General features: G+C 33.9%; 1 protein-coding gene and 1 non-coding gene across 2 annotated transcripts; one reads left to right on the top strand and one right to left on the bottom strand.

Annotated features, from left to right (window-relative positions):
- Positions 1–3,186: 3,186 nt before the first annotated feature.
- Positions 3,187–3,708, bottom strand: LOC139864568 (uncharacterized). The gene has a single exon (XM_071853151.1). The coding sequence runs from the start codon at positions 3,706–3,708 to the stop codon at positions 3,187–3,189; it is 522 nt and encodes a 173-aa protein (XP_071709252.1).
- Positions 3,709–5,283: 1,575 nt separating this feature from the next.
- LOC139865265 (small nucleolar RNA R71) lies at positions 5,284–5,390 on the top strand. Its single transcript, XR_011764787.1, has one exon. It is a non-coding gene; the product is annotated as a small nucleolar RNA R71 (small nucleolar RNA).
- Positions 5,391–17,802: the final 12,412 nt, after the last annotated feature.

Genomic DNA, 17,802 nt, shown 5'->3' with positions numbered 1-17,802 from the left:
GTTGTTGTTATTGCCTTAAACGTTCAAAATGCTCAAATTCCCAGGCTCTCCTATATGCTTCGTTCGGGTTATAGTCAATGAAAGGTTGGGTTCTAGGGTGCTCAAGATCATACGAGTTGTATGTGGGAGGAAAAGGTTGGGGTGCATTCAGGTCCATTGGCTTAATTGGCCACAATGGACTTGCCATTGTGAAATCGCACGTAGCCCCGAGAAGTGGTAACTAGCCTCATATGCTTGGTTTGCTTGGTTTAAATTGAGTTGGTTAAATTGATTTTCAAGCCAAGCTTGGTTATAGCCGCTCGGAGCACTACTCCCCGCACCTTGTGCTCCACTACTCGCTCCTACATTACCCGTTTCATATGCATGTCTCACCCTTTGTTCTTCTTCTTCCTCATCTCTCCCGATGGCATTTAGATCAAACCACTTTCTTATATTTTTGTTCATGTCCCTTTTCAAAATCTTACCCCCTTTAAAATCCGCATACCCAAATTTTGCCATTTCATTGGCCGTGAACCTCGAGACATCAATTCCCAAATACCTTGCAATCCTTGTCACAAATACACCACCCACAGTACCTTTCTTCCCTTTTGTCCTAATTTTATCGAAAAGATAGTCAGTAATCACATGGGGAACATGAACGTGTTTCCTATTGGCAATTCGGTAAGTGAGCCAAATGTCTAAATAAGACATTTTCTCATTGCTATGGAAACGATAGTGAACCGTGTTCGCAATGAAGTGGGCTATTATCCAAAGTTCATGTGTCTTAAGGGTGTTGGCTACAGTTTTACCCGGGCAAAAGATTCCATCACTTATTCGGTTCCAGGCCGCAGGGTAATTAAACTCTTGAGGGTTGGTGTTTGGAATTTTGCAAGACAAAAGGAAATCCCAAAGTCCATCGGTGTTTCTAAATTCAGTGTAAATTCCCAGGGCTCTAATGAGTTGAAGCATGCTCATCTTTCATTGTTGCCCGCCCAAATTAAAGTTCATGTACTCTTGGTCAGTGATTGTTCCTACCTTAAAGTTTACAATCAAGGTAGAAGTGAACTCTAGGGTTGGGACAGTGTAAATGGGCTCATTATACCTGAAGATTAGAACCCGAGGGTTGATTGATAATTCCCCATATGGAGCCGCAAAAAGACTCTCAACCTCATCAGTAAGACCGGCCTCATCCAGAAGAGACCAGTCAATGGTTTTCCCAGGATAGAAACTGTCCTTGAGCCTAAGCTCTAAGCCCGCTCTAAAACGTGGGTTAAGCAAAATTTGTTGTAACCACGGGTCTGATGAGAGTCTTTGGATATCCTCTGGGATTTGTGGAATTTCCTCATCCTCAACCTCAACCTCTTGTTGAGCTGGGCGTTTACCCCTACCCTTAATTCCAATACCCTTTTGTGGTTTTGCTCCGCTTGCTGAGCCACCATGTGACCTTGTTGGATTATTAGTCTACAAGACAAGACAACAAGAGAAAAACATTGTGGAGACATAAAAGTTAGCACATAAAACAATTTACTTTTCAAAGTCCAATCATAATTTCCAAGTTGATTTCAAGAATTTCACAACTAGTTTCATCATGCAAAACATGTGCGTGTATATCATACATGAATAAAACAATAGCATTTAGACATGGTCAAATGTGAAACCAAACAAAGACAAACCACTTGGTGAAATTTTAAACTTTACATAAAGCTGCAACATTTAGCTCATGCAATCAATTGTCAATCATGAGTAGTATCATAAGCTAAACATGCATTATACTCTATCATTAAGCTCATCTTGGTCAAACATGGTCAACATGAATCAATTGCAAAAAGTCAACCCTAGTCAAAGCCTAATTAGTTCAAAATTCGATTAAGACAAGAGTATTCATCAAATTATATCAATTCTTCATGTTATAGCATAAGTATACCACAAACAAGCACATTATCACTAATCACATGCTCACATTGGTCAAACTTATTTAAAACCCTAGCTTATGAACCCTAAGCATGAAAGATGGATTCAAAGCAAGATAATCATAGTAGACTAACAATTAAGCATCAACAATAACAAAAAAACACTCCAATTTGGCTCAAAATCAAAACCCCCCAATTTGGATGAACTCTAGAATTTCAAAGTTGAAATTGATGTAACTAAGCATGCATATCATGTTAATAAACATCAATGTAGTCTAGATTCATCAACAATTTGACCATTAACATAATAAATCAAGCATAATCTACGAATTAAGCATAAAGAGAAAAATGGTAAAAATCAATCAAATCATGTTAAAGAGTGAATTAAAATGATAGATTCTTACTTTTCCCATGTTAGATGATCAAGATTTGCAAGAAAATTGATGAAATTTGAAGCCTTGGGTCGATTTAGGTTGATTAGGGTTATAGATGCGCCGCTATTAGAGAGAAAATTGAAGTAGGGTGTGAAAAAATGAAGTTTTGGTCGTGCAGAATTCTTAAGTAACAGATGCAAAAGCGCCGCTCCTGACAAAACAGAAGCGTCGCTTTTGAAAGAAAAGCGTCGCTCTAGGAGAACTAAAAGCGCCGCTTTTGAGAACAAAAGCGCCGTTCTTGGCTACTGTTCATTTTTGACACAAAATTGCAGGTTAAAGCGTCGCTCTTGTGGAAGAAGCGTCGCTCTTGTAAGTGAAAAGCAACGCTCCTAGGACAAAAGCGCCGCATTTGTACCCGATTACTGGTTTTTCAATTTTAAGTCCATTTTGACCCATTCACAAACTATTTTTGACATTTTCCGATTTTACCCATATGCATGCAATACAAAAACATAAAAATGCAATTAAGAAAAGGAATATCATAAAATTCTAAACGGAATGCAATTAAAAGTAATTATATACACAATTGTGGAAAGTTTTTAACGAGTCTATAACCCGACTCCCATCCTCTTGAGATTTCAACTAATCCCGGGGTGGTAAACTTCTCTTCCTTTGAGCTAAAGGAAACATTTTCATTACCACCCCACTTAACTTCTCTTCCTTTGAGCTAGGAATTTTCTCAAGTGTTCATCCTTTTTGGATGAAGCCCGATGCACCCTCCCAAATAACTTTCGCATAGACTTGTCAACAACGTCATTTTGATTTTTGGCTTTACCCTGAATTCCCTTGGTTAATCCCCCACTACCTTTAATTGGTGAACCTACTTGCCTTGTGCTTGCAATGCAGTGCATACTAGCAACAACTTACGGTGTGCTCAATGGCATTGATGGTGTTTTAACACATTTGGTTTTTATGCTCATGCATTTACCTTTATCCCGAAGAGTCAATTTCCTGGTCCTAATGTCAAAGAAAGAGCCCGCGGTTGCCAAAAATGGCCTTCCCAAAACAAGGGGTACAACCGGGTCTTCCTTTATATCAATAATAACAAAGTCAAAGGAAAATTCCATGTCCCCCACCTTAACAATTAAGTCTTCGGTGATCCCCATACTAGAGTTAATTGATTGATAAATTAATTTGACCCCGGTTGTAGTTGGTGAAAGATCACCTAGGCCTAGCCTTTTGTAAATGGAGTAGGGCATGAAGTTGATACTTGCTCCCAAATCAACTAAAGATGTGAGCATCTCCGAACCGTTTACATTGCATGGGATAAGGAAAGGTTCGGGATCACCCATTTTTGATGGTAGGTTACATTTCTTTAAAATTCCATCACACTCCTTTTTCATGAAAGCGACGGATGCTTGCTCAACATCTCCCTTTTTGGCCATGAGTGTCTTCAAAAATTTCCCATAGTTGGGCATATTCTCAAGCACCTCCGCCAAGGGGAGTTTAACATAAATATTTTTGTTGTCGGGTAAGGTTGACTTACAATCCACATCATTTAGATGTGTAGGATGTAGTGATTGAGGATGTGAGATCGGTGTCTCAATTTTCTCCTTAGTTGATGTGGTAGAAACCTCGAACTCGTTCTTTTGCGCCTTCGTATTCAATAAAGTTTCGACCTTTTGCTCTTTATCAACCTTTCCCAATTGAATTTGCTTAAAATCACCCTTTAACTCCTTGCATGTCGACTCAGTAGTCTCCATGGACATTACACTTTTAACTTGGTAGGGAATGAATGTTGCGTCGTCCAAATCTTCCGAAAACTTAAATACCCCTTAGTAGATAGTATCAATTTCTAACGCTTCATCAAAATCAAACTTGTCTCCTTCAATGTCGAACTTGAAAGCTTGAGGGTATTTGGATTGATCCTCTTCGATTGAATCAATCGAGTTCACTTGAGCATAAGTATTTGTGGAATTTGATGAACTCGCTTGATTTTGGATTAGATTGGTAGTGTTGCTCTTGATAGGAATAACTCGTGTTATTTTTGGTGTTTTTGATGGTTGTTTCAGTTGTTGTTGTTGTAATTATTCGGGTTAACTTGAGTGTTTGAAGGTAAAGTTCCTTGTGGTCTTTCGACAACTTGATTTGAAATTCTTCCAATGGTGCTCTCAAGGTTTTGGAATGAGGCTTGTTGGTTTCGGAGTTGTTATTTCAAGAGCTCATTCTCTTTCATTAGAAAAGCTTCGGTTGATTCTACCTTCTTGATGTAGTTTTGCATGATTTCTTCTAAGCTCTTCGAAGGTTGGGATTGTTGATTGTTTTGTTGAGGTTGTTGATTGTAACCTTGGTTATTTTGTGATTGGCTATAGCCTTGGTTGTTTTGATAATTTGAATTTGCTTGATTGTTGTAAGGTTGTTAGTTTTGGTATTGGAAGTTGTTGTTTCAGTTTTGGTTATAGTTGTTGTAACCTTGATTTCGGTTTTGGTTTGTGAATCCGGGTGGTGTATTGGTTTGGTTGGGGAATGATACTTGTTTTTTATTAGGATTGTAGTAGCTTTGGTTAGATGTTCCTCCCCGTTGGTAGTTTTGATTACTCACGTAGTTCACATGAGCATCCAAATTCATGAGAATATCATCTAGATCAACATGATTGCATTGAGTAATTTTAGGACAATTCTTCGTGAGATGTAGACCCTCGCATCGTTGACAACCTACTTGCATTGCAACTACCGTTGGTTGAATCTTTTTCAATTATTTCCCAAATGTTTGAAATTGATTGTTCAAGCTTGCAAGCGTCACTTGCTCATTTTCACTCTCGACTTGTGCTACACTTTTCCTTGTCAAATCCCGCGGTGAAGGTGCCCATTCATACGTGTTGACCGAGATGCCCTCTAACATAATTTCGGCCGCATTTGGTGATTTGTACATAAATACCCCACCGGATGAAGAATCAAGATATTGCTTCGTAAAAGTATTACAACCCCGATAGAGTGTGTTGATATACTCCTTTTTCGTCAAACCATGCGGTGGGCAAGCTCTTAGTAGCTTCTTGAATCGAACCCATGCATCATACAAACTCTCATCACCCCAATGTGTGAATCCATTAATCTCCATTCTAAGCCGCTCTACTTTTGACGGTGGAAAGAAATGATTGATAAACTCGTTTGTTAATTCTTGAAAAGACCTTATGGAATCGGATGGTAAACTTCACATCCAAGCTTTTGCGTCTCCTTGAAGTGTGAAGGGGAATGCCCTTAGCTTAAAAGCGTCATCGGTGACGTTTTTGGTTTTGTATATATCACAAAGATCATTAAAGTGTTGAATATGTTCGAATGGACTCTCATCTATCAACCCATGAAAGTATGTATCCTTGATCAACGTGAAAAAGTTACCCTCGATCTTCCAATTATCCGCTTCAATTGGTGGTTTTGTAATAGCCGATGCTATCATTGTTGGTGCAACCAATCTAGCGTTCCACATTGGTGTGTCGTTTAGATCATTCAATAATTCTTGATTAACCGGAGGACCATTAGGATTGCCCTCTTCATCGTGAATCGGATTACCATTTGGATCCATCTCTTCTAAACAAAATGGCAAAGCTTCGAAATTCTTTCTTAATACCCTTTCTTCTCTACGATTATAAACCCCGTGCACGTGTCTTTCCGGATCGGAAAATGGATGTGTGAATTCTTGATCCTTGTGAGACCTTGTTTTCATACACCAAAGGTACCTATCCTTCAATCACAACACAAACACAAGCAGTTTTCCAAACGAAAATAATAATATAAAATGCGAAAAGTAACTTCCGTAAGGGTGAACCCCTACGAAAGGATCGAACAATTAAAAGTTTAAATCAAATAACTAACTAAGCTAACCGCATCCCCGGCAGCGGCGCCAAGAAAGTGTGATGCGTTCGTGCGATATACATCTTTTACCCTCTAAATTTATATTTGATTCAAACACTACAATCAAGCACACACAACTAACGAGCACATAGAACCCGGTTATTATAGCACTTTAATGTAAGTATTCTTATCAAGTTTGTCCCAAGAGACACGGTGTAAGTCAGATATTTGAAACTATCAATTGTCCTAGGGTTTGTTTGATTGGGGGGGTTTTGATTGATATCAACTAACAACTAAAACTTGCACAATTAAATAAACCTAAATTTATCAATTAAACTAGTAACAAGAAACGAGAAAGAAAAGTGTGTTTTTGATTTTTAGGTTTAAGATAAATAGATAAAGATTTTTACTAAATCAATTACGGATATGGTTTTGAAACTTTTGGGCTTAATTCCCCCTAAGGAGTCGGCCGAACTTGGGAGCAACATAACTATTTAATTTTTTATTTTTTTTAAACTTATCTATAATTCTATTAATTTAATTAAATTAAGTAGTGGGCTAAAATATACAATTAAAAGAAAATGGATAACCCATGGCCACCACATATGGATCGGTCGAATTGGCCCGAATGATTAAACGAACGTGATCCGATAAATAAAATGCTAAGTGATTTAAATACGCGAGAAGGATGAATTCCCTAAAAATAAAACATAAGAATAATTTATCAATTTCAAATGACATAAGAATGTCGTATAAAAATAATTCGGATTTGAAAATCACGAAAAAATATAATGTTGGTTTGAAAACCAAGACAATTTATTGAATAAAAACGTTATACGTAGGAATGTACTAACACGTAGTCGCACATTAATTTTAATTCTGGTAATATTAACTAAAGTTAATTATTTAGATAATATAAACTTTAGTTAACAAAATGTGTCGACTAAAAATTAATATTTGGTCAACGTTGTATTAAAGTAGATCAATTACTTATTAATTTCAATATTAATAGGCATGCAAAAACTTTAGGGGTAAAATAGTCTTTTCAAGGATGAAAAAGTGAGGGTTGTCACAATGTGACATTAAAATAGCTTAGCAGTGTGTGAGATACCCCGTCAACCAAGATGTTGGATATTTAAATTAAGTAGTAGACTTTTATATATTCGTGTTTAAATTCGTGTTGATTGTAAATCTGCTCTTAAAAAGAAAAACTTGATACATTATATAAATTTCATCAAATATTATATAACATAAACACTAATGTTAAAAAAAATTGAAACAAAAACTTTTAAAACTTAAAATATGACACTTATAAAGAAAATAAGAGAGTGATAATTATTGTAGTTAATATTATAAATTTTAAATATAATTTTATTATTCGATATTATAGAGAAACATAGATAGTCAAGTAGTGTTAATATTAAAAGCATTGATTTTGATCAATATATTTAATTATTAGGCAAATAGCCCGAAAAGGTAACATAAATTATCCAATTTGACAATCAAGGTAACCCTCAAATTGCATAAGCTCGAAAATGATTTCAATTTTATTTTTACTCAAGAAAAGGATTGTGTATTCAAAAATTTTAAAATTGGGGTAATCTTCGTCAAATTCATTAACGATCGTTAGACAAAAATACACCTTAGGTCCTTGAAGTTTGTTAAAAAACTACACCACTTATATATATATATATATATATATATATATATATATATATATATATATATATATATATATATATATATATATATATATATATATATATATATATAAGTCAAGAGGGAAGCACTTTTTTGGGTGGAAGTTGGGGGAAGTAATTTTTTTTTCATTTTTTTAGGCATTAAGATCACGTGAATGAAGATTTATAAAAGACACTTCGTTATGAATGTTATTATTTTGGAGAAAAACGCTCGAAGAAATAAATGATAACATTCATTGGAATGAATGTTTTGCTTCGAAGAAATAAATGATAACATTCATTGTCAAATGAGACAATTATTGTGGACGGGGGGAGTAAAAATTAAGGTTAAGAAATTAGGGGTTAAAAATTAAGATTTAGCTATCAGGGTTTAGAAATTAGGGTTTTGTGTTTATAAAATTAGGGTTTAGGGTTTAGATTGAATTTTTAACGCGAACGGTTTAGAGTTTAGGATTTAGAGTTTAAGGTTTAGGGTTTAGGGTTTTGGGTTTAGGGTTTAGGGACCTAAGCCATAAACTCTAAATCGGACCTAAGCCCTAAACTCTAAATAGGGCTAAATCTTGTAAAAAAAAACTTCACATATGATGAGAAAAAGACGCTCGAAGAATGACATTCAAGATTAACATTATACATGATGCATGTTATCAGCTTTTTCTTCAAACAATTTCCCGTCATAATAATAACATTCATCACAAAGTGTTTTTTTAAATACTCATATTTTCGTGTGCTCTTAATGTTGGAAAAAAAAAATTCAAAACAATCAAAAATAATAAAATAAATTTTACTTCCCCTCAAAAAAGTGTTTTCCTTTTGATTATGACTATATATATATATACTAGGTTTTGAGCCCGTGCGTCGCATGGCTACTCGAAATCCGTTTTAAATAAGTCACTTATTTAAATTTTATGATGCTTGATCAACATTTTCAAACACTATTTGTGGTTGCGTTTAAGAGGGACATGTCGACCCCTTAAGTGTGGTTAATTTGAGCTCATACTCTATTTTCAATAGGTCATAGCGGCTACTATTTGAAAGTTTAGATAAAATGGTAATGGGTTTGATTAGTTGACCAGATTAAAAGGGTCAAAATTTACCCATTTTGTTATTGATTCTTTGAAATATTTTAAATGTGTGTCTTTCAAATAATATGTTACAGCTTTGACTACCACAAATAACACATAGAAATCAATAAGACTAAAATGAAATGAACAAAGAAGTGTTGGAACCAAGTACATAATTTATAGGTTAGAGAAGTACAGTCGGTCTAGTTCTTAGAATCAATTATTGTTTCCACCAAGTTCATACTTTAGAGGTTAGAGAAGGAACATACATATATTTTATGATCTAGATTTATAAACCACTTTTTTCAACCTTCTCTCCAACAAAAAAATTATGTATAAATTTTCTTTTTTTACGTTATATCTCTACAACAAATTATGTACTCCCTCTGATATCGGCTAAAAAGTCACGTTTTCATCCCGGTATTAAGGCCCAAAACAAGAAAGATTCGAACTTTGTCGGCAAAATACCCACTTCGTCGGTTAGAATTAAAGAACAAGTAATTATGAAGACGGTGCAAAAAGAATCAAGAGAATCGGAGCTAAAACGAAGATTCTAGAGCGAAAACAGTGAAAGACAAGAAATCAAGTTACGATCCAGGGAATCAGCAAGCCAAACGGGCTTCCAAACGGCCTGCCAAATGCCCAAATCAAACGGACTCATTAAACGGCTTGCCTTAGCAAACAGGCCCTGCAAACGGCATGCCAGCCATTTGCAGGCAAATTTTATGCTTATTTAAAGGGTCTTTGTCATTCATTCCAACACATAATTCAATTCACTTCTTTCTCTCTCTTGTACAATATTAGTCATACTCTCAAGGCCTTCGACTCCGTGCGAGAAACCTAGTACCCGGAGAAGAACGCCTAAGATTGTATTAGGAGCGGTCTGGAGTCTTGAAGTTGTCACTTTTGTATTCGGAACTCGTTTAATCTACTAGTACTTCTATCCCTTATCTTTATATAATCAATATGTTCTGTATTGTTACCATGATTAGCGAGTAGTTATCTTTAGTGTATGCTATGATGTAAGCAGTTATAATGCCGAAATAATGTTATGGTTTGTGTATGCTGTTGAAATACTTACCGATTATACTTACACTTAATCGCTTTTCCAACTAATAGAACGTAGTTATTGGCTCTGTTATTGGGAAGTCGCGAACGCAGATTCAGAGTACACTATCTGTGTCACCCCTTGGTAAGAGAAGTCTATCGGATACAACATAAGATCGACTGAGGCACATCGGTTGTTGTAAGTCTATCAAGCTTTGGATTTTGACTGAGGACTCTTTCGTAGTGAAACATCTGACTAGACCCTTAGTACATTGTCGGTCCCAGACCATGCTAGTGTAGTCACTAAGCATATAAACTTCGTACGTGCACGCTGAAGCACAATGGTTGTTGTAAGCTGTACCTCTGCTAAGTAAGGCCATGGAACCCGGTTAGTGTTGATTAGTACACTGAACCATAATGTAGTCTGAAGCATTGCACCCCGCTTGAGGGATTCTTAGTTAATTAAGGAACTGTTTGTTTAGACACATAAAGGATTAGACCGTTAGGATAACCAAACATGTTCATGGAAGTCAGCTTGACTTGGTCATGGTGTTCTTTATGGTTGAACTCTTTTTAAAGAGCCTAACTATCTTTTAAAAACCAATCATTAACGAAAGCATTGAAACACATCACGTCTCTTGGATATGGTAAACCATGTATTCTATTATGCTTAAGAAAGTTTAGACCATTGTGGAATGTGAATACGTCACCCAACCGAGTCGCTCAATTGGATGAGCCGTCTGAATGTGCATGCCTGTAGTCAGACTGCATGGGCGTCGGGGGTAAGGGACGTTACTGTCTATTCAGAATCTTCAAGTCTAACGCAGTACCCAGTGACATGTCCTATGACCAGGGCGTTTAGGACCATTGTAATGAATACAAGGCCTCTGCCTATTAATGTAACAACCCAACCCGTTATAAAATCAAACACGCGAAATATATTTTTTTATACAATACAGTGCGCGGCGCGCAGCACCTTAGGGTGTGCGGCGCGCACAAGGCCTCTCAGCTGCTGTCCAAAATTTCCATTTTTGGATTAAAGATCACCCACTTCCTGACACTTTTAGACGAAACGCTTTTCACAACATATTATAATATGAAAAACTCACACGATTCAATAATAAAAGGGGTTTTACGACACCGGGCCCACGTATGCCCAAATTACGAGTTTCGTACAAAATACAAGTTTCAACCGAATTAGTTTAAATTCCAAACGACTCTAGAGCATGATGTTTGGGGGTTAAACTACCCAAATATCGGTCAAACTTCAAAACCTATCACATCCAAAAGCGTCCCCTATCAAAACAAAGCGGGATCACTAATCCAAACGCACGCCCTTACCCTTGTCCACGCCAGAGCCTATAAAAAGGTAAACAACTAGAGGGTAAGCTAAAGCTTAGTGAATGTAATAATTATACACATACATATATAATATACCTACTTGCAAACACTTACACACATACCGCATACATGCTAGCAATATAATTAGCATACCATCTCAAGTACGAAGCTAATAATCTCCAAAACCGCAACTAGCACAATCAATAGCATATAATCGACATAATGCAATATGCTAAAATACAATACACAACCATGGTTAACCATTCTCGCGTCATGGTGCTACCGGTTCTTTGGTTCACACCATACGCATCGGTTATGATGCTACCGGCTCTTTGGTTCACATCACAACCCGAGTCATACTCACGCTAAAGTGCTACCGGCTCTTTGGTTCACACTCTAACAACTCGTGCCGTAGTGCTACCGGCTCTTTGGTTCACACTACAACACACGTACTATGACGCTACCGGCTCTTTGGTTCACATCATAGCACCATCGCACATACTATGGCATTACCGGCTCTTTGGTTCATACCATAGCATACAAATAAATACATTATATACATACGCATATAATCATTCCACTCACCTTAATGCCTTCGGTGAATGTTTTATACTTCCGAAAGCTTCAAGGCAAAGTACCTAAAACAATAAGTACTCAATCAACACACAAACTAGTTGGACTAAACACCAACTATTCACTCATGTGCATTTAATGACTTAGATGCATTAAATGCCCCATTTTCACCAAAACCGTCCATTTAAGGTCAAGATCATCACATATCACTAAAAGCTAGTGACTAAGGTCCAACAACACTAACTAATACACAATTAGGGTCTTTCATACCCATCATTCCCAACTAGGTTAATTATTACCCGTTTAACCATTTTAAAGTCACACACCTATTTCAGGTCATCCACTAACCCCATTAACACCCATTTGCTTAATAACTAGGTGTGCTAGTAATTAACCAACCAATTATGACTCATAAGTCCATTTAACATTTCTAAAACCCTAGGTTAGTCATCATTGGGTCCTCGTGACTCAATCTTACCCAAGAACACCTAAAATCACCAAATATGGGTTTTATGTTCATTACTAACCCAAACCCTAACCCTTAAACAAATTAAAATAAGGAAATCAAAGTTAGAGCTTGCCACCATAATCACAACGTGGCTAGTGATTAGATGAAAAATTTTAACACACGCGGTTTGGCCCGAAATCAACTTCTTCCTCCTTGATTTGAGCTTTCTCTCTCTCAAAGGGTTTCTCACTCTAAACTTAAAGTAGAAAGATGAAGGTGGTTGGAAGTGGAGTTATGACACTCCATCCACTGATCTTGTGGCCCTTAACTTGGCCCTAAGTGAATTTACTGTGACGACCCGGAAATTTCCGACTAAATTTAAACTCAATCTTTATAGAATTCCGACACGATAAGCAAAGTCTATTAAGTTGAGTCTCAAAGTTTTGGAACAGTTAGATGAAATCATTTGACATTTGACTAAGCTCGACGATTCACGAACAATTGTGTATAAATAAATATGTATATATATATATATATATATATATATATATATATATATATATATATTATAATTAAAAAAATATAATTTAAATATTAAAATTTAATATATAAAAAGATATAAAGTAATTAAGTTATACCTAAAATAAATTTAAATGATTCCTATAAGTATATATTATAATATGTATATTATAATAATTACATAAAAGTTTATTACTCAATATGAGTCACCATATATATAATTACAAAATATTATATAATGAATAATTTGTATATATTAAATATAAATACAAGTTAAGGATATAATTGTCATAATACCCTATTATTACGTTTATTAATAATACTAATATTAATATCAATATTAGTTTGTGTATATATTATAATTGGAATTTAAATATTATCAGTTATTATTGTAGTTATTATTAAGTATTAATATTATAAATATTGTTAGTAAAATTATTACTAAGAATTATAAATATTATGATAATTATTATGATTACCATTATTTTTACTTTTGTCATTATTATTAAAGTCATTATTAATATTAACATGTAAATAATACAATTTTATCATTATATTGTTGATAATGATTATTAATATTATCTTAATTATTAATGTTAATTAATATTATTACAAATTATAAAAGTATTATTTTTATTAATATTATTATTATTTATTATTATTGTTAATAGTATTACCATAACTAAAAATTTTATAATAACTAATATAAAACAACTTATTATTATTCCTAATAATTACCAATGAACTTATATTTATATTTGTATTATTAATTATAATATTATTAGTGATATTTATATTTATTAACTAATATATACATATATATATAATATATATATATATATATATATATATATATATATATATATATATATATATATATATACAAATCATACGAATTGATTTCCAAATCAACTTTAGGATCACTTTCAACTGTTTTAATTTTTGTTTTTGGTCTATGGATTGTTGAAATTTGGTATCAACTGGTACAATTCAGTTAGGGGTCTCTCTCAATTTCATTTTTTATTTAACCTCTGTTCCTGCTTAATAATTTTTGAACGACTTCCACAGAATATAAATCAAGAGTATTACACTAGGATATTAACAACCTTAATCAAATTCTCATTCTCAGTTATTAAATAAAACTGTAAGTATCAAATGGAATTTTTAAACAGAAAATTAAAAGGAGCAACTCAATACCCCTGTACGTTCTTCTTTCTAGCCAAAATTTAATTCCAAATCAAATTTCAAAATCTGTTAATGCGAAGTTGTTAGAAATCGTTTATATAAACTACCTGTAAAGTTTCAAATCCTAATTAGTTCTATCGAATTCCAATTTTGGAGTCAAACTTTTAAAAATTTAAAAGTCAACCATTGTTCTTGATCCAAATTCGAGTTTGTGTTTGTGTTTCAAGAGCAATTAACGATTCTATCAGTTTTTATATATGATTATCAAACTATGTTATGTTATAATCAAAGTCTAATAATTGACTAAAGTCGTAAATCAATTTTTTTTTTTTAAAACCCAAGCAGCGACAGTAGCATCGTGCTGCTTCTATTTTTTTTATTTTTTTTCTTTTCTTCCTTTTTAATTAATTACGAAATAATTATTTTAGTATTGGATACTATATCCTAAAATCATTTTTTTTTTTTTTTTGAAACTTATTATTAAGATTGAAAGGGAATTTGGTTCAATTGTTTAACCTTGAAGAAGAAGAAGATGAATCTTTAAAACAAAACGGGTTATATATTTTAAGAAGAGAAAATAAACAGAAAAGACGAGCTGGAGCAGATGGTTTAAGTGTATGTCGGGTTAGCGGGAGGTCAAGGGTTCGAGCCAGGGCTATAGCATTTATTTTTAGGAATTATCCTTTTAAAGGTAGCCTTATTATTTCTTTAAATATTATTATTATTGTTATTATTATTATTATTATTATTATTATTATTATTATTATTATTATTATTATTATTATTATTATTATTATTATTATTATTATCATCATGATATTTACTATTGTTGTAGTTATTATTATTGTTATTATAAGAATTGATAATAATAAGTACTACATCTATTATTAATATTATTACATGTATTAAAAATGATATTACTATTAAATGTAAAACTATAATATTATTAGCAAGAATATGTTTATTATCATTATTATTAAAAAAGTAATATAAATTGTTATCATCTTTGTACACATTTGTATTAATATCTTTTTGTAAATAATAGAAGTGGTAATATTGACATAAGTAATATTATTGTCACAAATATTATTAGTAGGTAAGTACTAAAATTAATATCATGGCTATCATAACAGTAAAACCAATATTGCTACAAATATTATTATAAATGTCACTACTATTATTACTATGATTCTTATTATAATTATTATTATAAGTAATGTTATTATTAATATTATCATTATATTCAATTACAACTTTTAATTACTATATTATTAAATATATAAAAATATACTTATAAGTAATATTACATATATGTATGAATATTTTATATTAACAATTTTTTTTACATAAATATTCATATAAAACAAATTAGATATATTTAATATATATATATATATATATATATATATATATATATATATATATATATATATATATATATACATATAACTATATAAATAATAATCATTTTCAAATATATATACAAATTAAATAAATGATATATAAAGTTATAACATATGGAATTGTTCGATTATGATTATAAGTTTTAATATATATACGAATGATATAGGTTCGTGAATCCGAGGCCAACCCTGCATTGTTTAGTTGTCTAATGTCGTCATATGTATTTTTATTACAAAATACATTAGGTGAGTTTCATTTACCTTTTTACCTTTTATATTTTTGGGCTGAGAATACATGCGCAATTTTTATAACTGTTTTACGAAATAGAAACAAGTAATTGAAACTACATTATATGGTTGAATGATCGAAATCGAATATGCCCTTTTTAGTCTGGTAATCTAAGAATTAGGGAACAGACACCCTAATTGACGCGAACTCTAAAGATAGATCTATCGGGCCCAACAAGCCCCATCCAAAGTACCGGATGCTTTAGTACTTCGAAGTTTATATCATGTCCGAAGGAGGATCCCGGAATGATGGGGATATTCTTATAGGCATATTGTGAATGTCGGTTACCAGGTGTTCAATCCATATGAATGATATTTTTGTCTCTATGCATGGGACGTATGTTTATGAGAAATGAAAATATGAAATCTTGTGGTCTATTAAAATTATGAAATGATTGTTATGATAAACAAATGAACTCACCAACCTTTTGGTTGACACTTTAAAGGATGTGTATTCTCAGTTACGAAAGACATCTTCCGTTGTGTATTTGCTCATATTAGAGATATTACTTGGAGTCATTCATGACATATTTCAAAAGACGTTGCATTCAAGTCATCGAGTTCATCAAGATCATTATTAAGTCAAATATAGTTAGATGTATTATGAAATGGTATGCATGTCTTCAGCTTTCAATGAAATGAAAGTTTGTCTTTTAAAAACGAATGCAATTTTTGTAAAAGTGTATCATATAGAGGTCAAATACCTCGCGATGTAATCAACTATTATGAATCGTTTTGTAATCGATGTGGACTTTGTCCAGATGGATTAGGACGGGGCATTTCATTTACCAAAAAGCCCTTCCAAAAATATCAATTAAAAGAAACAGAATTCGGCTACAGTAGCAGTGCGCCACGCGCACCCTTAAGTGTGCGCTGAGCGCACCCTGGTCTGGGCAGGCCCTGACCTCTGTTGAACTGCACAATATTTTCCACACTTCAAGTACCCTATATACACCACTGTACAATAATTATCCGGGTCTTACAACTCTCCCCCACTTGAATCGGAGCGTGTCCTCGCGATCCAAGCCGCATGACAAGAGGGAAGATAAACCAACACGAACTCTTTAGGCTCCCATGTAAACTCGGAACCTATACTATGACGCCATTGAACTTTAAAAGTTCTCACCTCTTTATTTCTCAACCTTTTGACCTTCTCATCGAGTATAGCAATCGGCTCCTCAACATACTCTAACTTATTATTTAGCTCAATCTCGTCTAATGGCACCCATGAAGAATCATCCGCAAGACACTTACGGAGATGGAAAACATGAAATGTATTATGGATCCCCGAAAGCTCTTCGGGTAATTCCAAACGATACGCAACTTCACCAACACGAGCTAAAATTTTAAATAGCCCAATAAACCGAGGAGCTAACTTTTCCCGTTTTCGAAACTGAATAACACCTTTCCATGGAGAAACTTTAAGCATCACCATGTCACCTTGGTGAAACTCAATCGGTCGCCTTCGTTTGTCGACATACGCCTTTTGTCTATCATGAGCCTTTTTCAAATGAGCCCGAATCATATCAATCTTGCTATTCGTCTCTAAAACCAAATCGGTACTCCTGATTTCTCTTTGACCAACTTCACCCCAACAAATCGGGGTTCGACACCTACGCCCATAAAGCATCTCATAAGGTGGCATCCCGATACTAGTATGATAACTATTGTTGTACGAGAATTCCACCAATGGTAAGTGCTCATCCCAACTACCTCCAAAATCAATAATACACGCCCGTAACATATCCTCCAATGTTTGATTCGTACGTTCTATTTGACCATCCGTTTGAGGATGGTACGCCGTGCTCAATTTCAATTATGTACCCATATCTTCATGAAACTTTTTCCAAAACCGAGATGTGAAACGAGTATCTCGATAATAATAGATATAGGAACCCCGTGTCTCGATATCATCTCCTTGATAAACAACTTAGCCAAGGTCTCCGACGATATCGCTTCCCAAATGGGAAGAAACAAAGCACTTTTCGTCAATCGGTCAACTATTACCCAAATCGAGTCAAATTGAGTCCTCGCCGTCTTTGGTAACTTTGTGATGAAATCCACGGTAATGTTGTGACGACCCGGAAATTTTCGAACAAATTTAAACTTTATCTTTATATTATTC

Source organism: Rutidosis leptorrhynchoides, chromosome 8 (assembly GCF_046630445.1).
Source record: "Rutidosis leptorrhynchoides isolate AG116_Rl617_1_P2 chromosome 8, CSIRO_AGI_Rlap_v1, whole genome shotgun sequence".
NCBI classification, from domain to species: domain Eukaryota; kingdom Viridiplantae; phylum Streptophyta; class Magnoliopsida; order Asterales; family Asteraceae; genus Rutidosis; species Rutidosis leptorrhynchoides.
The sequence above is the reverse complement of the archived record's forward strand: the minus strand, read 5'-3'. Positions and strand labels throughout refer to the sequence as shown.